The 23,610-nt window shown below is 31.6% G+C and overlaps 3 protein-coding genes across 3 annotated transcripts; all 3 read left to right on the plus strand.

The window, feature by feature from the left end:
- The first annotated feature begins 987 nt into the window (after positions 1-987).
- Positions 988-3,919, plus strand: LOC114170688 (uncharacterized). The gene is made up of 3 exons (XM_028056217.2): positions 988-1,179; positions 1,518-2,066; positions 2,193-3,919. Exons 1-3 carry the CDS (start codon positions 991-993, stop codon positions 3,213-3,215), a joined length of 1,761 nt encoding a protein of 586 aa, XP_027912018.2. The 5' UTR covers positions 988-990; the 3' UTR covers positions 3,216-3,919.
- Positions 3,920-7,513: 3,594 nt separating this feature from the next.
- LOC114168136 (uncharacterized) lies at positions 7,514-10,774 on the plus strand. Its single transcript, XM_028052870.2, has 2 exons — positions 7,514-8,027; positions 9,637-10,774. Exons 1-2 carry the CDS (start codon positions 7,569-7,571, stop codon positions 10,660-10,662), a joined length of 1,485 nt encoding a protein of 494 aa, XP_027908671.2. The 5' UTR covers positions 7,514-7,568; the 3' UTR covers positions 10,663-10,774.
- A 9,850-nt stretch (positions 10,775-20,624) lies between these two features.
- Positions 20,625-21,767, plus strand: LOC146881925 (uncharacterized). The gene is made up of 2 exons (XM_085668447.1): positions 20,625-21,290; positions 21,365-21,767. Exons 1-2 carry the CDS (start codon positions 20,835-20,837, stop codon positions 21,692-21,694), a joined length of 786 nt encoding a protein of 261 aa, XP_085524573.1. The 5' UTR covers positions 20,625-20,834; the 3' UTR covers positions 21,695-21,767.
- The last annotated feature ends 1,843 nt before the right edge of the window (positions 21,768-23,610 follow it).

Consider the following 23,610-nt stretch of genomic DNA (forward strand, 5'->3'; position numbering starts at 1 on the left):
AATTCTTTAAACAAAATATTTAGTTAAAAAATGGCGGAGGTTAATAATTGAAAAATATGATGTGTGGAGGAGATCATATAATAAAAATATAAAAAATGGAAAAATATGAACAAAGGAAAGGAGATCAAGTACAAGTCATGGTGGTGGAACAATTTGAAAAAAGTTTGTAAAGTATTGGTTCGATGACAATGTTCTATGAAAAATGGGAACAAGAAAATAAATTAAATTTTGCAAGATAAATGAAAAGGGTTTGCACCCAAAAATTTCTCAATAAATAAGGGAATATTATGTGAATGGGTTCAAAGTCTAAATACTCTACTTAAATATTTATAATATTCTTTTGTTCTTAAAAGATGTTTTTTTTTTTTATAAGAAAAAACTATTTAAACACATGCGAGAGATGCATTAAAGGATTATTAGTTATCATAATTTTAGACTGGAAGTTTTAAATATTCATACTTTAATACTTAACCTATTTTCATTCTCATTGAAGTATTTATATTGTTTATTTCTTTGTAAGTTTTATTTAATATTTTGTATATTATTCCGGTTTTCCAATTTTTCGCTCAATTTAATTTTCTTAATTATGTTATACTATGGTAAATTTGTGGTACATGTTAACGTTTGAGCAATAATTACAATAACATTGAATAAGAGATAGAAAAACTAACAATGATTACTAAGAAATAAAATATATAAAATTATTGAAATACCTAAAATTTAATTAAATAATTAATTTATTATGTTAACATAATCTATGGTTGATAGCAACAATATCGTATGAGGTAATGATAGTAATGACTGACTTAGCTGTGTTGTGTCCATACATTTATAAATTTGAGACAAATTATTTAAAAAACGAGATGATAAAATAAGTATTTTATCCAAATATTGAACTTAATTATGATCTATCTAATCCAAATATTATTTTTAAGTATCTGAATTAAATTAAATTTTACATTGTGGATAAAAGAAACTGAAAAAAAAAAAATGAAAAGTGGAATAAGGCCTGCAAAAGGTTATAGCAGGGGTGGGAAGAAGATGATGTCTCCCACACTCTCAGTCTCATTCTCTTGCAATCCCAAAAACCCAAACTCGCTTTGCTTTCTTTCTTTGCAGGACTTTGCAAACACTTCAACTCTCAGGCTTTCGCCAACGCTTCCGCTTCGTTGCTCTCAGGTTTTCTCTTCATCCATTATTTTGTCTTTTTCATAACAACAATTTCTATAGCTTCTTTGCATTTTTCTCAGACCCTGCAATCTTTCAACCTCAACCATCGTTGTTTCATGTATCTCTCAATTTCAGTAGATAAACATCTGGAATACAAATTTAGTCGAGTTTCCGGGTTAAATTGCAAACACATATAATTTTGGGGCAGATTTATTATATTATACACTAATGCTCATGCATTGCATTTGTTAGGGTTTGATTATTTATTTATTTTTTTGAAGAATCCAAAAGTGGTTTAGTTGGGGGTATGGAATGCTGTTCAAAGTGTTGAATTTTATTTTGCGCAGGAAAGAAGCCTTGCACCAGCACCAACTGTGCTAGATGAAAGCATTGGGGGTTTATCAACCTCAAACGACCGCGTTTTGAGCGGCGATACTCCGGTGCTTCGGCAAAATGGGCCACCTCCTCTAGTCAGTGCATTGAGAGCTTCTGCTGAGCAAAATGTTGCCAGTTTTCACTTTCCGGGACATAACAGAGGGCGTGCTGCACCTGCTTCCTTGACTCGGCTCATTGGAACGAGACCGTATTTGCATGATTTACCTGAGCTTCCAGAGCTTGACAACCTCTTTTGTCCCCAGGGGCCCATATTGGAAGCACAGACTGAAGCAGCCAAACTGTTTGGATCGTCACATACATGGTTTCTTGTTGGAGGTACTACTTGTGGGATTCAGGCGGCCATTATGGCTACCTGTTCCCCGGGAGAATTTCTGATTCTTCCGAGGAATTCCCATATATCAGCTATATCTGCTATGGTATTGTCTGGTGCAGTGCCTAAGTACATTGTTCCCGACTATCAGAATGATTGGGACATTGCTGGTGGTGTCACTCCATTACAGGTGATTCAGATGAAGATGAGACATTGTTCTGAATCTGGGACTTTTTACTTTCCTTAGTAGTAGGACTCTTTTAGTAATCTTATCTGGATCGATCTCACTTTTGTTTTTATGTTGGTGTTTTTGCAGGTATTAAAAGCCATCCAGGGATTAGAAATGGAAGGGAAAAAAGCGGCAGCGGTGTTCATCACCTCGCCTACTTATCATGGCATTTGCAGTGATGTAAGCAAGATTTCTGAGCTGTGTCATTCTCGTAAAATTCCTTTGATTGTTGACGAAGCTCATGGTGCACATTTTGGATTCCATTCTGAACTGCCTAACTCAGCCCTCCAGCAAGGGGCTGATCTGACTGTACAGTCAACTCACAAAGTTCTATGCTCTCTTACTCAGTCATCTATGCTGCACATGTCACGAAATATTGTAGATAAGGAAAAAATTGATAGATGTCTCCAAACTCTTCAAACCACAAGTCCTAGCTATCTGCTTTTGGCATCCCTGGATGCTGCCAGAGCTCAACTTAGTGAACGCCCCGATGTTGTATTCAACCAAGCAATTGCATTAGCTTATGAAGCAAAGTACACGCTAAAACAAATTGCTGGTATATCAGTGCTTGAGAATTCAAGCTTTTCAAACTTTCCTGCAATGGATCCATTGCGTCTCACTGTGGGCTTTTGGAAGCTTGGTTTATCAGGTTACGAAGCTGACGAAATCTTATACAGAGATTATGGTGTTATCTGTGAACTTGTTGGGAACAAATCTATTACTTACGCATTTAATCTCGGGACTTGTAGGGATCATGTCCAAAGACTTCTATTGGGAATAAAGCATTTGGCTGCAACATATTCTTCCTTTCAGCAACCTGAAGAGAAAGTGTGTGATGCTCATGCACCCTTTGATGATATAATCATGAGTTTGATCCCCAGAGATGCCTTTTTTGCAAGTAAAAGAAAAGTAACAATAAGGGAGAGCATCGGTGAGGTTTCAGGGGAGCTTGTATGTCCATATCCTCCGGGCATACCAGTATTGATCCCTGGTGAGGTTATTACCGAAAGAGCTGTTGATTATCTTCTACATGTTAGGAGTAAAGGTGCTGATATTAGTGGAGCATCTGATCCCTTACTTTCTTCAGTAGTTGTCTGCAACGTAAAGTAAACCAGCTGGTGAGAAGTACTTTGAAGTTAACACTTCCAAGTGGCCTTTGATTTTTGCATCACACCAAAAGATTATTTTACAGTTGACGATGGTTTACGCAGCTGAGGAAATTCTCGAGTAGTTAGCAAATAGCAAAGGCAGAATTGTTGGTAAACTTTTCTCATTTTAATGGATAAGAATGAAAGGGTACTCAAATTTTGCCTCTTGGAAATGCTACTGGGTTACGATGTGTTAAATATCGTACTCATTGAGTCAGGAGACTGGGCAATTAAATGCTAATCCTTGAGGAAGGACCAAAACTATTGGCAGGGCCCAGATGCAAACCAGCATCAACCTGGACGCAATCATAAATATTGAAAGAAAATTGCAACTAATTGTATTTTAATTGTGTATGTGTAGCTAATTGGAAAAAATTGATTTAGAGAATGTCATGGAGAATAGGAAGAATTGGTTTCAGATTTTTTCATGCTATGAACGTTAGGGTGACAGGGAAGGTCAAACATTGAGAAGTCAGTGGCAGATACCAGAGTCACACTGCATATGTTCATCCTGCTCCTCAGAAATTGCTTATGTTTTCAATTTTCAACATTAGTTAAGTCGTGTGAGATATAAAAGTCAAGATTGTTTCATGCAAGTATTACTTTGACGCTGAATCGTATCATGTGTTCTTTTTTAGTCAAGATTGTGTAGATCTGTTGAGGTCATCATCAAGCTGTGTTGGTGATTTTTTTTTTTTTTTTTGTTAATTTTGGGTTACTTTGCTGCTATTTTGGACTATTCTGGTGGAGTGGTGTTTAGATCTAGTGGGTTACTATGTTGCTTTGTATTTTAGGTTATTATTTTAGTCATCATAAACCATTATGTTCATAACGCGGACGATGCAGGGCATGTATGGATATATGGCTGCAAAATTTACTTTGAATCACCATGATTTTATAGAATTGGTTTTAATTAAATGTGTAATGTAATTTTTGCTATTTATCAGGACAAGATCAACATTAAACAAGGATATATGCATTGACCGAGCGTATTATTATTCTTTTATTAGAAGTAAAAACTGCTAAACATTATCTATACAAATGCTCTTAAAATAAAAATAACATCTCCAATGCTGAAGTCGTAATAAATGTGTTAAAATTAGAGACTTTTATGTAAGAAAGTCCCATAAAAAGAATCTGATATGACAGGGCGGGTCTTCAAATTAAGAACATTTATATATATCAATAAGATTGGAATACAATAAGGTTCCGACACGAGAGAAAAAAATTCTCAGTCAAATATCAAATTATGTGTTAATGAGATGTGTATATTTAATTGATGGGATTTACTTTTATTTATATGGTTGATTGGTGTAAATATCGTCTTTATGATTAATAAATTTGTCTAATTGACTGACCTTGTCGATATATAAGATAGTTATTCATGTTTATTTACGAAATACTAACTCAATATGTCGTCATGTATTTAGTTACGGTTTGTGAAGTATTGGTTTGTGAAGTATTTCTTTGGAACGATTGTAGTTTGACATAAATATTCCCATTTGACACTCATATAAATTAATATTTTATTAGGAAAAGTTGGTATCAAATGGTAATTATTTGACAATAATAATGTCAAAATAACTTTTTTCATTTCTTTAGGTCTAATGGTTAGTTTAAGTTAATGGCTTTTTATGATAACGACCAATCTGGTTCCAATAGTGCATTTATCTTAAATTAACGACTTTTTAAGATAGTGGGCCAACCAGGTCACTATGATACACAGAGAAAGAGAAGGATACCAAAGAATAAAGAGAAATGAAAGAGACAAGAGAAGATAAGAGGAAGAAGAGATAAAAAGAAGAAAGATACATAGAAGAGAAAGGACAATAATGTGGCTACTGAAATTCATTTGTAGCATCAACAGTGGCACTGACTAACTATTGTATCGAAAGGTCAAGCCACAGTGAACCACTGTAGTTAAAATGGTCGCGTAACATTAACTTATAAAAAATATTCAAATTCTAATTTATCGATTTTTTCATGTTTACATCTATTTTTTAATTTTATTTTTTAAATAAATTTTTTTAAATTAAAACAATTATTTTATTGATTTTATCTTTTAAATAACAAGTTTCTTTCAATTTAATCGTTTTTTTTTCAAATTAATCATTTTTATTAATTAAAAAAAATACGTACGAAATAAATAAAAACTATTTATAATAAAATTATAAAAAAATATGTATATTTAATTTTATAATTATAATAATAACAAAAATAATAGTTTTATTAGTTTGTATCACCATAAAAAAAATACACCTACGTCTAAGTATAACGTATATGTTTTCATTAGCTTGATGAATAAGATTAACTTATTCATTTATCTATAATATTTGACTTCAAATGTTTAAATTATACATTTAATAATATTTTTTATTTATCATTTTAATTTTTATTTAATATAAGACTTTCAGGTGATAATTAAGTTAATTATATTTTAATTAGTTTTTATTTCTAAGGCTTGATTAGTAACATGATTCCTAAATATAGATTTTGATTTGTTTTTCTTCCTATTTTTTTTTTCAAAAAAAAAAAATTAATTGAGTCTTTATTTTCATAAACAAAATTTAATGTAACTTTTTCTACTTAATTGGTGTTTACGAGATTATAAAGTGTTACTCGTCAAAATTTAGATCTATAATGTGTTAACATATTGGTCATCTTTTACGGTATTATATGTCAATTAGAATGGTTTCAAAGTTGAAAGTGATCTAAAATTTAATATGAAAATATTTAAATCTTGATTTTAACATGTAACATTTCTGACATAGTTAACATTAATTTAAACTTAAGACCCCACAAATTAAATATTTTTACAAAATATAGGAATTCAAATGAGTAAAAAATAAATCCCACATATTAAATATTTTTACAAAATATAGAAATTCAACAGAGTAAAAAATAAGGTTAAAATATTTTTTTGTCCCAATTTTCGTCAAGTTTTTTCAAATAAGTCCTAATTTTGGTTGTGTTCAAATAGGTCTCAATTTTTGTCAATTTTGTTCAATTGGGTTCTTTTTTCTAACACCGTTTAAATCATTAACGGGCATGAACAGTAACTGCCACGTGTCACTTCGTGGTTTTTTTGAATTTTTTTATTTTTATTTTTATTTTATTTTTATTTTTTTTTTAATTTTTTAAATTTTTTTTAAAATTTTTTTCTAAATGTACACGTGTCAACCCAAAAGCATGTCACGTGTCACTTCGTGGTTTTTTGGAATTTTTTATTTTATTTTTTTTGAATTTTTTTAAATATTTTTTAAATGTCTACGTGTCAACCCAATAGTGTGCCACGTGTCAAAGTCAATATTCTATATTCAATTTGGTCCCTATATTTGTTATTTTTGTTCAATTAGGTCCCAATTTTTGTTAACATTAACCAATTTGGTCCTTATCGAAGATGTGACCAAATTTAATTTTTATATCAAAGTTATAATGATGTGAATTTTAATATATTATATAAAAATATTTAATAAAAAATGTGAATTTTAATATAAAAATTAAATTTGGTTTTAATTTGGAGAGGGACCAAATTGGTTAATGTTAACAAAAATTGGGACCTAATTGAACAAAAATAACGAATATAGGACCAAATTGAATTTAGAACATTGACTTTTAAAAAAAAAATTTAAAATTAAAAAAAAAAATTTTAAAAATTTTTAAAAATTCAAAAAACCACGAAGTGACACGTGACACACTCTTGGGTTGACACGTGTACATTTAAAAAAATAATAAAAAAAGTTAAAAAAAAAATAAAAAAATAGAAAAAAACCACGAAGTGACACGTGACAGTCACTGTTCATGGCCGTTAATGATTTAAACGGTATTAGCAAAAAAGGACCCAATTGAACAAAATTGACGAAAATTGGAACCTATTTGAAAACAAAACCAAAATTAGGACTTATTTGTAAAAAATTGACGTGGGATTAAAAAGGTATTTTAATCAAAAAATAAATATAAAGAAAAAAAATTACACATAGAAATTAAACTACTACTCAGACTTATCTCACATCCGATGGCAAATCGCCAAAGTCATAGTTGTTAATTGGCTTTATAGCTTCAATACCTAACAAAGTTATGTTCTTAAAATCTCATTATTACCTTCTTAAAATCTGATATCCAATAATAATGGCAAAGCGCCGAAGCGGTTGACTTTTCTGTTGCGTAAGATCGTATCCAACCACAAAATCTATCTTAATGGGGAAATATATTATGCAATTGACAGTGGTGCATCATAATCATATAAGAATATAACTCCTAATTACCTCACTTTTATCTGCAGGATTTTGTGACGAAATCTGGTTTTTAAGTCTCCATGACGCCTCAGAAAAACGTGGTTGAGCCTCTAGTGAGTGCAATAAAATCTTCAGCCCAAAAAAATGCTGCGAGTTTTCACTTCCCTGGACACAACAGAGGACATGCTGCACCTGCTTCCATGGCTGGACTCATCGGAAGAACAGCCTTTGTTCATGACTTGCCTGTGCTTCATGAGCTTGGCAATCTCTTTTGTCCCTACGGTCCCATTTTAGAAGCACAGGTTGAAGCCGCAAAACTGTTTGGATCTTCACACACATGGTTTCTTGTCGGAGGTACAACGTGTGGAATCCAAGCAGCCATAATGTCGACATGTTCACCGGGGCAAGTTCTCATTCTTCCTAGGAATTCTCATATATCAGCCATATCTGCATTGGTATTGTCTGGTGCAGTGCCTAAGTACATCATTCCTCACTTTCTCGATCATTGGGACGTTGCTGCTGCTATCACCCCATCTCAGGTAGTCATTTTAACTTTCTGTCGTATTTATAAACAGATTACATAATATAGAACTTTGTTATCTTGTTTTAACATATTTTAATATACTGTAAAGTGCAATTGAATTATAAAATAATATTCAATTAATATATTTATGTGGGTTTGGTACTTGTTAATTAACTACAAACATATATAACACTATTAGATTCTTAAGTATTTTATTACCTATATCGGGAATAAACAAAGGTTAATTAAAATTAAAATTATGATTAAGATTAAGATTGTAAGGGATTAAAAAAATCATAAATTGTAAGATCATGATACGAACACCACTAAAAATTCTCATATTACATTATTATTTTCTTGCAGATTTATTAAAAATATTTGTAAGAAAAGACTTTCTCCTGTTATTTTTTCTAAAAATTTTGATTGATAGATAATTTTTTTATGAATAATTATTTTCTACAAATAAAATTTGTAAGTATTTTCTATAAAATTTATTGTGAAAAGTATTTTACACAAATATTTTAAAATTAGTAGTTTCATAATAAAATTTATAAGTATTTTTTAAAAAAAAATTCATAACAAAATTGAAGGAAATATGAATTTTTGTAATAATAAAATAAAATATAAAAAATGACAAATTAATTAGTTCATGAAAATCAAGTTATAAAATTAATCATTGCGCAAAACCCTACAACCCTAACCATATATAAGAGTCGTAAGGGTGATAGAAAATATTATTTTATTTTAATGGATTGAAATTCCTTATGGTGTAGCAAAAATGTATCCTTCATTTAATTAAATTTTATTTTAAGTAAAATTCATTCAGGAAAGTGAATGTTGGATAATGTTGCGTTGACCAATAATAAGATAAATTTTTAATTAGGTTAAAAACAAAATAAATATGAATTTTAATTATATATTTTTTGTTATAAAAATAGCAATTACAAGTTTGTTATTTCTGTGAATTTTTTTTCATGTATAATTTTAGGGTTAAATATGTTTTTGGTCCTTCAAGTTTCAATAAATTTTGGAATTAGTTCCTCTTCAAAACTTTATACTAATTTAGTCCTTCATTTTTAGAAATGCGTGAATTTAGTCCTTCTTAACAAATTTTGTTAAGTTTATTTGACATTTTAAACACATTTTATGATAATATTTGAGTTAACATTAACTCGAAAATGTGTCTTACGGACTAAACAATTCAAATACTATCATAAAATGCGCTTGAAACATCAGATAAATTTAACAAAATTTGGTTAACAGGACTAAATTCACACATTTTTAAGGATAAATGACTAAATTGGTTAAAAGTTTTAAAGAGGGACTAATTCCAAATTTGACTGAAACGTGAGGAACCAAAAACATATTTAACCCATAATTTTATATCTTATGCATCCTATTTATTGTAGAAGGTAATATATACACTTGAGCCTATATAAGGTATTGACACCACTCTCAATCCAAAACTTATTTATGTGTCTTATTCTTATATAGAGTTCTATTTTCTCATTTCTAGTCCATGTGAGACTTAGACTCACACTTCGATTCCTAACAATTTGATAATAAGCATATACTATTTTGTTTGTGCATCAAGCTTATCCGGTTCTGTGAGGGTGTTGTTGTAGGTATTGAAAGCCATCCAGGAGCTAGAAATGGAAGGGAAAAAGGCAGCAGCAGTGTTCATCACTTCACCAACTTATCATGGTCTTTGCAGTGACTTGACCACCATTTCTGAGCTCTGTCATTCTCATAAAATCCCTTTGATCGTGGACGAAGCTCATGGCGCACACTTTGGATTTCATTCAAAACTACCCAAATCAGCTCTCCACCAAGGTGCTGATCTTATCGTGCAGTCCACTCACAAAGTTCTATGCTCTCTTACTCAGTCATCCATGCTGCACATGTCAGGCAACATTGTAGACAAGGACAGAGTTTCTGGGTGTCTCCGAACTCTCCAAACCACAAGCCCTAGTTTTCTGCTTCTGGCATCCCTTGACGCTGCCAGAGCTCAAATCAGTGAGAACCCTGATTCTGTATTCAACCGAGCAATTGAATTAGCCGATGAAGCAAAGCGTGTGCTAAAACAAATCCCTGGAATCTCAGTACTTGAGAGTTCAAGCTTTCCAGCATCTCCCGCAGTTGATCCATTGCGTCTCACTGTGGGGTTTTGGAATCTTGGATTATCAGGTTCCGAAGCAGACGAAATGTTATACAAGGATTACGAAGTCATCTGTGAACTCGTTGGGAATAGATCTCTTACTTACGTGCTTAATCTCGGGACTTGCAGGGAGCATGTCCACAGGCTTGTGTTGGGTATAAAGCGTTTGGCTGCAACACATGGCTCCATTTCAAAACCTGAGAAGAAAATGGTGAATAATGTTCATGCACCCTTTGATGATATAACGATGAGTATGATCCCCAGAGATGCGTTTTTTGCAAGTAAAAGGAAAGTGGCAATAAGAGAGAGCATTGGTGAGGTTGCAGGGGAGCTTATATGTCCGTACCCTCCTGGTGTACCAGTGTTGATCCCTGGTGAGGTTGTAACTGAAAAGATTGTTGATTATCTGATTCATGTTACGAGTAAAGGTGCTGAAGTTAATGGAGCATCTGATTCCTCGCTTTCTTCGATACTTGTTTGCGGTAAATTATGAGCGGGGAAGGCGCACGCTTAAGATAAAACTTTCCAAAGTGGTGTTTGGTCTTTGTATCACGCTACAACGTTATCGTTATAACAGTGTACAAGGATTTCCATAGCTCAAGAAATTTTCTAGCATTGACCTTCCGCCATATGGGTTAATAACATACTACCCTTGTCTTAATTACTTCACATTTTATTCAGTCGGTAAACAAAATAAATATATACTTTTTTTCTCTTCAAGACTATGATGACGGGGATACGTCATTATTTAATACGTGGATATATTTATTTTAAAAATTATATAATACGCGGTAGATATATTAAAAAATGTGTAAAAATTAATAAATAAATGATTATTATAGTATGAATCCAACTTAAAATCAAATGTACCAAATATTATAAAAAAAATTATAATTTTTTATTATTTTAAAAGTATTACAGTTTAATATATAATTGGTTAAATATGTACCTTAAAGTAATGTAATTTAATATATGTTCCAACCATACCTAAGTATATGACCTCAGCAAACCTAATCACCACATATCCTGTATTGGATACCCACTCTACAGCATGTGGCCCTCAACAAACACCTGGGCTGCATACCTTCCACTAGACATCCTCTTCTATAGTATGCAGCCACCAGGTATACTCTAGGCCGCATACCTTGTACTAAATGATGCCCCCCAAAGTATGCGGCCACCAACGACCCTTTGGGCCGCGCACTCTTCCAGACGTCCCCATCCGCAATGCACGGTCGCCAACAGCTCCCAAAAGCCGCCTACCCTGCACCGAGTCCCCTCCTCCAGATTGTTCGATATACACTAAAGGCCAAAGGCAAGCAGCCTGAGTCCAATCACCATCTAGACAATCAAGATTGGCAAGAAATGCCCACCTACGAAGATCTTCATGACCGAATACCGAATACAGCCAACCCCAAAGGACCTTTTGGTAAATTCCCTCCTCACAATTGGATCTGAAAATGACCAGAAAAGGAATATTGGGCCAGAAAGCCCATGTCAGGTAGGACCCACAGGTAAAAAAGGTATAAATAGCACACTGTTCTATGCATTGATTACGCATTAAATATTCTCTGAAACCACTAACATCACCAGCACTGACTTTGGCATCGGAGTGTCTTTTGCAGGCACACATGCACCGTGACCAGAGTCCCTCGGAGCTAGAAGATTCATCCGACATCCCAACATCGAGACCGTCCACCAGACTTGTAAAGTACAACTTGGTCCCCTAAAAACAATATATATATATATATATATATATATATATATATATATATATATATATATATATATATATATATATATATATTTTATTGTAAGATATGTGATGTAAATTGATGTAAGATACGTATATAGGTATAAAATAGTTAATTAGAAGTTAATTGATGCAAACTTACTTATTTTTACTGAAACGCCTCATAAATAAAAAACATGCGTCATCATTCAATTTACTAATCAATTTACAAGTTTCACCATTCAGAACTATTAATAATAGGCACAAACAAAATCCATCTACACCAATCAACTCCTTACATTATGTTGTTCATCAACAATCATACATATTTCAAATATCTAGCTTTTCTTACCGGATTATGTGCAAGTGCACACAATCTTCTCTCCTTTTAGTTACCCCTATTCACAAAGGAAGCAATATTTGCAAAAAAAAAAAAAATCATATCAACAATTTGATCTCACCTTAACAATTCTAACCAATCATATATTCATCTAGAACTCTTAGATAAATACATGCAACCCATAAACACCACACATTCAACACCATAAAGAATTTAAAGAGAGCAAAAAAATAAACTTACTTTATTTGACAAACTGATCCAATAGAAATATAGACCTTGTCACTAAAAGTTCTATGACATGCTCCGAATTTCAAACAAACTGATAGATGAGTCAAAATCTTAAAAAGACAAACATGATTCAGTTTCAAGACAAATAATAATTTTTATAAATAAACTTAATTATTTAATATCTATTTATGATTAAGCTTTTTAATTAATAAAATAATTAATTGTCTATTTTAGAAATCATTTCTCATCTAGAGTATTTTCTAGAGTCTTATTGAAACGTTCGGTTTAAACTTTCTTTTTAAAATTTTTTTATTTGGTAAATTAATTTTTTTTTTGTTTTAATTTTAAAATAAATCAGTTTAATTTTTTAAGTGTAAAATTATTTCCTGATATATTTCTTAAATATAAATTAAAATCTAAATATATAGTCTTAAATATTTGATACTTAAAAGGATAGTATTTATAATTCACATCGAAACCTTTTATTTTTGTCGATATTAAAGAAAAAAGAGAAGAAAGACAATGCAGAGAAAAAGATGTATAATAGAGAAATAGAGAAAAAGAGAAATGAAAGAGACAAGAGAAGAGAAGAGGAAGAGATAGAAAAAAGAAGGAAAATGATATTTCAACAAAAGTATTTGACAATGGTGACGTGACAACGATTTTTTTAAATTTTTATTACCAAAATGTAAGTTAGCACGTGCGGCGGAAAGAAAGTAAACTGGAATTAAAATGTAAGTTAGAGAGAGAAAGTGAAGAAGAGAGAAAGGGGGAAAGTGAGGGTGCGAAGTGAAAAACCGTATCGAGAGAGAGAGGAAGCAAGGTCGTCAGAGTTTCTGATTCACTAAAAGTGAGATTTTAGAAAGAGAGAGGACGGGAGAAAGCGAGAAACCGACAAAGGGAGAAACAGGAAAGCGAGAAAGATAGAGAGAAAGAGGGATAAAGCGAGAACAGGAATGAGAGAGTGAGAGGAGTGAAGCATTGGAGATTAGTGGTGAAAAATAGCAGTCATTGTCATCGTTTGGGTGGGTTACCGGAGACAGGTCGTAGAGGAAGTTGTCGACGACAACGAATTCGTCTTCCCGAGCGTACAATTAATATTGTGTTGGGACATTTGTTAAAAGAAAAAGGATATGGGGAGTTAATCGAATTAGTCAATTGTCATTTATGTGAATGTTAGGCAGTGCATGAATGATGGATAAAGGAATTTGTAAATTGCTAAATTCATGAATGAATGATCCAAATAGCATATGTAAATGAACTTTACTGAAGTCTGCACTGAACAGACTAAACTTTGCATGCAACTCCCCACTTAGTTATGTGTCACTCCCCACTTATTTTTCGATTTGTTGTTTTGTGGGTTGTGTGTTGTTTGACAAAGCACCCAGTGTAGTTCATGGAGATTGGGTTATGGAGAAGAATTTGTAAGTCATTGAATGAAAGAGCAATGATCCAAATACCATATATAAATGACTTTGACTGAAGTCTGCACTGTCCATACAAAAACATAAATGTTACTCCCCACATAGTTATTAGTTACTCCCCACTTAGTTTTCGATTGTTTTATTTGGTTTCTGTCTTGTTCATCAAAGCACCCAGTTTAGTTAATGGAGCATGGTTGATGGAGAAGACTTTGTCAATGATTGAATGAAAGAGCAATGATGCAATTACCGTATATGAACAAACTTTACTCAAGTCTGCACTGTGCAGTCAGAACATTGTGCGTAACTCCCCACATAGTTATTCATTACTCCCCACTTAGTTTTGGATTGTTCTAGTTGATTTCTGTGTTGTTCATCAAAGCACCCAGTTTAGTTAATGGAGCATGGGTGATGGAGAAGACTTTGTCAATGATTGAATGAAAGAGCAATGATCCAATTACCGTATATGAATGAACTTTACTCAAGTTTGCACTGTATGTCAGAAAAGTGTGCGTAACTCCCCACATAGGTATTCCTTACTCCCTACTTAGTTTTGGATTGTTTTATTTGGTTTCTGTCTTATTCATGAAAGCACCCAATTTAGTTAATGGACCATGGGTGATGCAGAAGACTTTGTCAATGATTGAATGAAAGAGCAATGATGCAAATACCGTATATGAACGAACTTTACTCAAGTCTGCACTGTGCAGTCAGAACATTGTGCGTAACTCCCCACATAGTTATTCGTTACTCCCCACTTAGTTTTGGATTGTTTTATTTGGTTTGTGTCGTGTGCATCAAAGCACCCAATTTAGTTAATGGAGCATGGGTGATGGAGAAGACTTTGTGAATGATTGAATGAATGAGCAATGATCCAATTACCGTATATGAACGAACTTAACTCAAGTTTGCACTGTACAGTCAGAACATTGTGCGTAACTTCCCACATAGATTTTCGTTACTCCCCACTTAGTTTTGGATTGTTTTATTTGGTTTCTGTCTTGTTCATGAAAGCACCCAGTTTAGTTAATGGACCATGGGTGATGGAGAAGACCATGTCAATGATTGAACGAAAGAGCAATGATGCAATTACCGTATATGAATGAACTTCGCTCAAGTCTGCACTGTACAGTCAAAAAATTGTGCGTAACTCCCCACATAGTTATTCGTTACTCCCCACTTAGTTTTGAATTGTTTTATTTGGTTTCTGTCTTATTCATGAAAGCACTTAGTTTAGTTAATGGACCATGGGTGATGGAGAAGACCTTGTCAATGATTGAATGAAAGAGCAATGATGCAAATACCGTATATGAATGAACTTTATTCAAGTCTGCATTGTGCAATCAGAACATTATGCGTAACTCCCCACATAGTTATTTGTTACTCCGCACTTAGTTTTGGATTATTTTATTATGTTTGTGTCTTGTTCATCAAAGCACCCAATTTAGTTAATGGAGCATGGGTGATGGAGAAGACCTTGTCAATGATTGAACCAAAGAGCAATGATGCAATTACCGTATATGAATGAACTTTACTCAAGTCTGCACTGTACAGTAAAAAAATTGTGCGTAACTCCCCATATAGTTATTCTTTACTCCCCACTTAGTTTTGGATTGTTTTATTTGGTTTGTGTCTTGTTCATCAAAGCACCCAGTTTAGTTAATGGACCATGGGTGATGGAGAAGACCTTGTCAATGATTGAATGAAAGAGCAATGATGCAATTACCGTATATGAATGAACTTTACTCAAGTCTGCACTGTACAGTCAAAAAATTTTGCGTAACTCACCACATAGGTATTCCTTACTCCCCACTTAGTTTTGATATCTGTTATTTCGGTTTTGTGTTGTTTGACAAAGATCCCAGTTCAGTTCATGGAGCTTGGGTGCATGGAGAAGACTTTGGAAATCATTTAATGAATGAACAATTATCCAAATTGAGTATATAAATGACCTTCACTCCAGTCCGCGTTGTACTGGAAAAAACATACATGTAACTCCCCACATATTAATGAGTAAGTCCCCACTTTGGTTACAATACTATGCTTTCCCTATACTGAATTTAGACAAGTGCTCCTTTGAATGTCCATTTGATGATAGAAATTACATTTTGAGAGACTAAATGAATGTTCAATGTTCCAAAATGATACACTTGATTGAGTTTAGTGAAAGCTGAAACATTTTAAACATACATTGTATTGTAGCTCCCTACATACGTTTGCGGTACTCCCTAAAACGATGTTTAACATAGTTTTAGTGAATAAATCACTTGAAGTTTTGATACGACGAACAGTAGGGACAATACTAAGCAAATGGTTGCCGCCGACGAAGGAAGGTGGCCGCAGAGTTCGCAAAACACTACCAACTCCAAAAGCTTCGTCTTCTGGATGATAGGAATAGTCTACCCGAAAACTGTAACTATCCTCCACTAACGACGGCGAAATGCTTGTTGGAGACACGCTTTCAGTGAACTGAAAACTCTGGCGACCTTGCTTCCTCTCTCTCGCTCGAAACGCTTTCTCACTTCGCACCCTCACTTTCCCCTTTTCTCTCTTCTTCACTTTCTCTCTCTAACTTACATTTTAATTTCAGTTTCCTTTCTTTCTCGTCGCATGTGCTAACTTACATTTTGGTAATAAAAATTTAAAAAAACCGTTGCCACGCTACCATTGTAAAAAACTTGTTAAATATTTTTGTTGAAATATCATTTTCCAAAAAAGAAAGAGGTAGAGAAAAAAAGAATATAGAGAAGGACAATAATGTCTCTACTCATGAAATTCATTTATAGCAACAACTGTGGACACTCACAATTGTGAAAAAAAGAGAGGTGGTCACGTAACATTAACTTATAAAAGAATATTCATATTTTTATTTATCTATATATTTATATTTATATCTATGCTTATCTACGATATATTTCAAGTTAAATTATGTATCTGTATCCATTATTTTAAAAGATTGTATTAGTAAAATATTTTATAAAATAATATTTTTATGATGACAATAATTTATAATTTTTATGATAATAGTTTTAATATATTTGATCTTAATTAGGATTCACACACAAATAATCACATATTTATTATATTTTTAAAAATTTTTGTACACGGTTCAATATACATATATCATCATATATTATTATTTTTAAAATAAATGTATTGATATATTTTATAAAAGATTTTTTTCTTTGTTTTTTTATCATCATATATCTATTGTATTCGATATGCATATATTTATAAAAGATTTTTTTTTTCTTTGTTCTCCATGGTTGTTTTTCAATTTTATCATATTTAAATAATTTTTTAAAATTAAATAATTATTTTATAATTTTTATCTTCTTAATGACAATTGTTTTTAAACTTAATGTTTTTTCTCAATTTAATCGTTTTTCTTAACTAAAAGGTTACGGACAAAATAAATAAATTTATTTATAATAAAATTATAAAAATTATTCATATTTAATTTTGTAATTATAATAACAACAATAAGAATTTTATTAGTTTTTATTATCATACAAAAAATAATATAATCTTTATTTCTTTATAATATAATCTTTGACTAAAAAACTTTAAATGATGCGCTTAATAATACAATAGCATAAACTTATTTATTTCTTCATAATATAATCTTTGACTAAAAAACTTTAAATGATGCGTTTAAGGATTTTTTTTTATATCAAATTTTACTTTTTTATTTTTATTAAGACTTTCAAGTTATAAGTGTGTTAATTAGATTTTAATTAGTTTTAATTTTCACTATTACTCTTAGTGGAAACGCAAAAGCACCATGTAGTAAATAATAAACATCCTTTCCTTCCTTTTTATAAAATTGTGTAACACATAATAACTCTCACAATTTACAACTCAAATACACAAAAATAACAAAAATAAAAAAAAAAAACTCTTTTGGGTTTTTATCAAATAATTAATGTGCAACAAAATTTTTAACATAGAGTATTTATAATCCTGAAGACTAGATTTCAATCATTTCATTCTTGTATATACACAAACATCTCAATTTCATATTCAAGTCAAAATTAACTCATCAATATACTCAAATCCAATCTCCGGTGACTTTATTCCTTTAATAATTTGTGACTTTATTCCTTTAATAATTTGTTAGAAATATTTAATATAATTTAAAAAATATATAATTTTTTTTTAAAATTTGTTTAGGTGTGACTTTGTATTGAGGAGAACCATATTTTTTTCTCACAAGCTTTGTTTAAATTTATTAATCTAATTCCAAACCTAGAGTTAATGTTTTTTTTATTATGAGTGTTGTCGTTGTTTTTCCATCTCAAAGGTACCATGTCATTAGCTCTGAGTTAAGTTTTGTTTTTTTAAGTTAAATTATTGGTTTATAGATTCTAAGGCTAATGTTCATGTGCATGCTAATAAAAATTATTTTTTTATACCAAAAATAAAAGAAAAAGTATTTTGTTTATTTTAATGTCCATATGTCTAGCCCCTTATTTATAGATTTTTCATAACTGTACTAAGCTTAAGATTTGTACTTGTTTTTGTATTGGAGTAACCAATTTTATCAATATTTTTTCTTGTTGATAAATTTTGATAATCAAATTATTTTGATATTCTTATTAATCCTTCATATCTCCACTTGAATAATAATCTTGAAAACATTTTTTAATCTTCATAGATTTCCCTGTATCTAACAATCTTGAAAATATTCTTCAAATCTTCACGAGTTTTATCTTAATTTGCAAAATATAAATCAAATAATTATCTTTTTCAATTTTATTAAATAAAACCTAAAATATCTAAAAAGATAATTATAAAATAGCAATTAAAGATAAAAAATAAACAAGATTAAAACATAATGATGTGAATTATCAGTTAACATCAATTTAACATAAGAAATAATGAATCTTTTTACAACAATAAGAACTCAGTTGAGTAAAAAATAAATATAAAAAAAATCTAGATATAGAAATCAAATTACTAATTAATTTTTGGCTTAAATACCTTTTTAGTCCTCATTTTCGTAGTGTTTGTTGTGGATGATCCTCATTTTGACAGAATGTTTAAGATGGTCCTCATTTTTACCGAATGTTTAAAATGGTCCTCATTTTCGCAATTCGTGTTTTATTTGGTCCTTTTGTGTAACGCTGTTTAAATCATTAACGGAACATTGTACAAGTGGCACGATTTGCAGTAGTGTGTGTTACGTGTACTGTATAGGTGTGGTAATTGACGTTAATTTTTTAATTTAGAGGAAATTTTGCAATTAGGGAAATTTCTTCATCTTTGTCTTTCTTAAGCTCGGATTTGTAGAGGAAGTAGCTAATACTTGTCATTTCATCATTGGATTGCAGTTGCGCTCTTTATTTCAATTTTACATATTGGACTTTAAAAGATTACACACAATAACGTGAACCCTATTACTAGTTGCAGCCTCTTCTCAACAACCTTCAATAACTTCTCCAAATCATTAATCTACCTCATTTGTGCCATGATGATTACATCCTTTTTATCAACACCACCATTTGAAAACATTGCAACCCACATTATTGGAACCACCACTCTGTAAATCAATAAACCAAAAATTAAAACCAATTTATTATTAACACAAAAATAAAAACAGATTGTACCAAAAATTTTCTACCAATATTATTTGGAGTTCTTGACATCCTCAAAGTTGCCATCTTTCCGTAGCTACAAATCGGGGTTAATCCATTTCTCCTTGAACCACCAACAGTGCACGAAGTGATACAACACGGTTGCCTCCAACGATTACAACCAGAGGTAAAGGAAGAAGATTGGGACCGTAACATACCTATATAATGGGATTGTAGGAAGAAGAAGATTAATTGTAAAATTGAAATGAAGAGCGCAAATGCAATCCAATGATGAAATGACAAGTATTAGCTGCTTCCTCTGCAAATAATCCGAGCTTAAGAAAGACGAAGATGAAGAAATTTTCCTAATTGCAAAATTTCCCCTAAATTGAGAAATTAAGGTTAATTAGCCATATGTAACGTGCTACTTGTACAATGCTCCGTTAATGATTTAAACGGCGTTACAGGAAAGAACTAAATAAAACACGAATTGCGAAAATGAGGACCATTTAAAACATTCGGTAAAAATGAGGACCAAAAAGGTATTTAAGCCTTAATTTTGTTTAGACGCATCTTTCATGCAAGTATTTGAATTGTTTATATCATTTGACATATTCTCATTTTAATATTTAATGAAAACACATTTGACACGTGAAAAAAGTTTAAAGAATTTGATTTAAAGGATTATATTCATTTATTTTTAAAATTTTATGACTAAAATGTAACAATTTTGTAAAGAAACACATTCTAATCTTGCATATTTAACTCATTAATCATCATTAATCAAATGTATGACTTGTGTACGATATTTTACATTTTTGAATTTTACCGTATGATTGTCCGATTTGGTTTTACATGATGGAAAGCATGCTTTATTAGATACTTAGCAACCTTTTTGGCTTATTTGTTTTGCTTTTATGTTGTTCCATTGAACTTGGGTGAATATTTTTGGTACCATTGGAACAAATTTCAGACGTCTGATCAATGGACCAATTTCAGCCCTTAATGGACTTTTGGACCCATTCCTCCATACCTCTTCAGTTTGAATTTTGAAACTACTTTGCTTGAAAATTGTCTATATTATAGCGAGTGAGAACAGACAAAGCGTCTTGTCACCGTGATACAATAATCGGTAGTGGTGGGAGCTTTTATTTTCAACCTGAAGTTTGTCGGCATTCATGCATCAAAAGTTACTATCATTCATTATCCATTATCCAAGGACAAGATCTATCAAAGTCCAACCACCAGATTTATTATGTTTCTCAATAGGAAAACGATAGTGATATACCCAACCTCCGTTGCATTCTCCCTCTCCTTTATTTTTATTTGCAGCATTTTGTGACCAAATCTGGTTTTTGAGTCTCCATCATGCCTCACCAAAATGTGGTTCAGCCTCTAGTCACTGCACTAAAAACTTCAGCCCAAAAAAATGCTGCGAGTTTTCACTTTCCTGGACACAACAGAGGGAACGCTGCACCTGCTTCCATGACTGGACTCATCGGAAGAACAGCCTTTGTTCATGACTTGCCTGTGCTTCCAGAACTTGACTATCTCTTTGCTCCCCACGGTCCCATTTTAGAAGCACAGGTTGAAGCAGCAAAACTGTTCGGATCTTCACACACATGGTTTCTTGTCGGAGGTACAACGTGTGGAATCCAAGCAGCCATAATGGCAACATGTTCTCCGGGGCAAGTTCTCATTCTTCCTAGGAACTCTCATGTACCAGCCATATCTGCATTGGTATTGTCTGGTGCAGTGCCTAAGTACATCATTCCTCACTTTCACGATGATTGGGACATTGCCGCTGCTATCACTCCATCTCAGGTAAGAATGTTAATGCTGAAGCTTAACCTCATAGCAATTACAGATTTGTTATCATTTATGAATTTTTGTTGCAGGTATCGAAAGCCATCCGGGAACTAGAAATGGAAGGGAAAAAAGCAGCAGCAGTGTTCATCACTTCACCAACTTATCATGGTCTTTGCAGTGACTTGACCACCATTTCTGAGCTCTGTCATTCTCATAAAATCCCTTTGATCGTGGACGAAGCTCATGGCGCACACTTTGGATTTCATTCAAAACTACCCAAATCAGCTCTCCACCAAGGTGCTGATCTTATCGTGCAGTCCACTCACAAAGTTCTATGCTCTCTTACTCAGTCATCCATGCTGCACATGTCAGGCAACATTGTAGACAAGGACAGAGTTGGTTGTATGATTAATAGTTAGGTGAGAATGAGTGATACTTTTATGAGATTGACATCTCTCTTATGAATTAGAGAGAAATCTTATTCTAAAACAAGACTATTTCTCCCTTCTATCATAGTGCACCTTCATAACCAAAACTGTCTTGTCATTATTGAAGAGAAACACACAATTCTTTCTTTTCTTAATCATTAACGAAATATTAGTTCAATAATTAGAATTAATTTTAACTTATAACTTTTTCCTATATTTTTTTTTTCATAGATTTTTAATTATAATTTAATTATTTTCAATTTTTCTTTTAATTACGTCTTCCAATTTTTAATAAATTATAATTAATTATTTTTTAGTTCTAAACTTTTCTTTTAAGAAAAGACGGGTACAATGATAAAGAATAAACAATATATTATTTTTTAAGATTTATAAAAGAGAAACTACATGAATATGAAAATAAGATACTCAATTTTTTCGCATATTCTTAAGCATAATACTAATGATCTAATTTTATTTAACTAAAAGAGTCATTTCTTAAGATTAAAAAAATTATAGGTGAAGAGTTTCATATTAATTCATTGGAATGTAATTAAAAAAAATGTCCTTAAATATAAGAATATATAATGAGTCAAAGAGATGAAATTAAAATAGTTTATTTAAAATAGGGTTCATATCAAATATAACTTCAAAATTACTGTTGATGCTCCTAACCATCCAAATTTGAAGAATTATTAACCATGCTTGTGTCAATCTTTGGCAAGAATAGTAAAGTGAAGGACATTTTAATTGATTGATCATTTAATTCTTCTTATTTTAACTATTTCTGTTTCTACAACTACAAGAGAAAGATAATTTTCTACACTGAAGACTATCAAAACAAAATTTCAGAATAAAATGGAAGATGATTTTTTTTTTGCTGACAATATGATTATTTACATTGAAAAAAAAAACTCAAAATTTTAGTTTTGATTCAATCATTGTCGAGTTCAAGAATTTGAAGGAGCGAACAACAATCCTTTAAATATGTGTGATTTCTTTTGTAGTTATAATTATTCTAAATTGTGTACTTATTTTTAGTATATTGTTGACAATAATTATATATATATAAATTTTGAATGTTTTATTTTGGCTCTCCAAAATTGTTTGTCAAGATCTACCCCTAATAAAAAGGTCAAGCAAAGAAGTGCAGATCATTGTATCATTATATGTTGATGATTTGTGGGTCATTGGTAATAGTTTAAATTCCTTGATCAAATTGAAGCGAGACATGAAAACTCAATTTGAAATGATTGATTTGGGACAAATGAATTACTTTCTTGAAATGGAAATACACTAATCTGATACAGGAATCTTCATTACTCAAATAAATTATGCTCTAGAAATTCCAGAGAAGTTTCATGCAGAACAATAAACTAGTGAACCCGTCCCTTGTGATAAATGAGAAGTTGTCACTCAATGATGATAATGGTAAAGTAGAAGCTTCTTCTTATAAAAGCTTAATTGGAAGTCTATTATATCTTATTGCCACTAGACCAGACATAATATTTGTTGCAAGTTTGTTGTCCAAATTTATGCATTCTCCTGGTTAAGCTAATTATCATGCAACAAAACGAGTATTAAAATAGATAAGATGCAACTAACTATGGTCTATATGGTTTTTAAAGGATGAGAGTGGAGATTTTCAAGGATATGCAGTTAGTGGCCGGCAAGAAGCTTAGACGATTCCAAAAGTACATCAAGTTATGTTTTCTTATTGGATAGTGGAATTTTCTCTTGGAATTCAAAAAAAAACAAGATATGGTAGTTTAATTAGTAGCTGAAGCTGAGTATATATCAGCTGCAAATCAAGTCATTTGGCTTAGAAAAGTTTTGAATGATGTGGAAAATTACATGATGAACCTAGTAAGTCATTGCAATTGTAAAGAATCCTATCAAACATGGTAGAA

Source organism: Vigna unguiculata, chromosome 11, assembly GCF_037176805.1.
Source record: "Vigna unguiculata cultivar grain cowpea cultivar isolate G323 ecotype 2 chromosome 11, ASM3717680v1, whole genome shotgun sequence".
NCBI lineage: Eukaryota > Viridiplantae > Streptophyta > Magnoliopsida > Fabales > Fabaceae > Vigna > Vigna unguiculata.

Coding starts and splice junctions, on each gene's coding strand:
- LOC114170688 (XM_028056217.2), top strand. CDS start 991: ATGAAAAGTGGAATAAGGCCTGCAAAAGGTTATAGCAGGGGTGGGAAG. Junction 1,180..1,517: donor TTCCGCTTCGTTGCTCTCAG/GTTTTCTCTTCA, acceptor TATTTTGCGCAG/GAAAGAAGCCTTGCACCAGC. Junction 2,067..2,192: donor GTGGTGTCACTCCATTACAG/GTGATTCAGATG, acceptor GTGTTTTTGCAG/GTATTAAAAGCCATCCAGGG.
- LOC114168136 (XM_028052870.2), top strand. CDS start 7,569: ATGACGCCTCAGAAAAACGTGGTTGAGCCTCTAGTGAGTGCAATAAAA. Junction 8,028..9,636: donor CTGCTATCACCCCATCTCAG/GTAGTCATTTTA, acceptor GTGTTGTTGTAG/GTATTGAAAGCCATCCAGGA.
- LOC146881925 (XM_085668447.1), top strand. CDS start 20,835: ATGCCTCACCAAAATGTGGTTCAGCCTCTAGTCACTGCACTAAAAACT. Junction 21,291..21,364: donor CTGCTATCACTCCATCTCAG/GTAAGAATGTTA, acceptor TTTTTGTTGCAG/GTATCGAAAGCCATCCGGGA.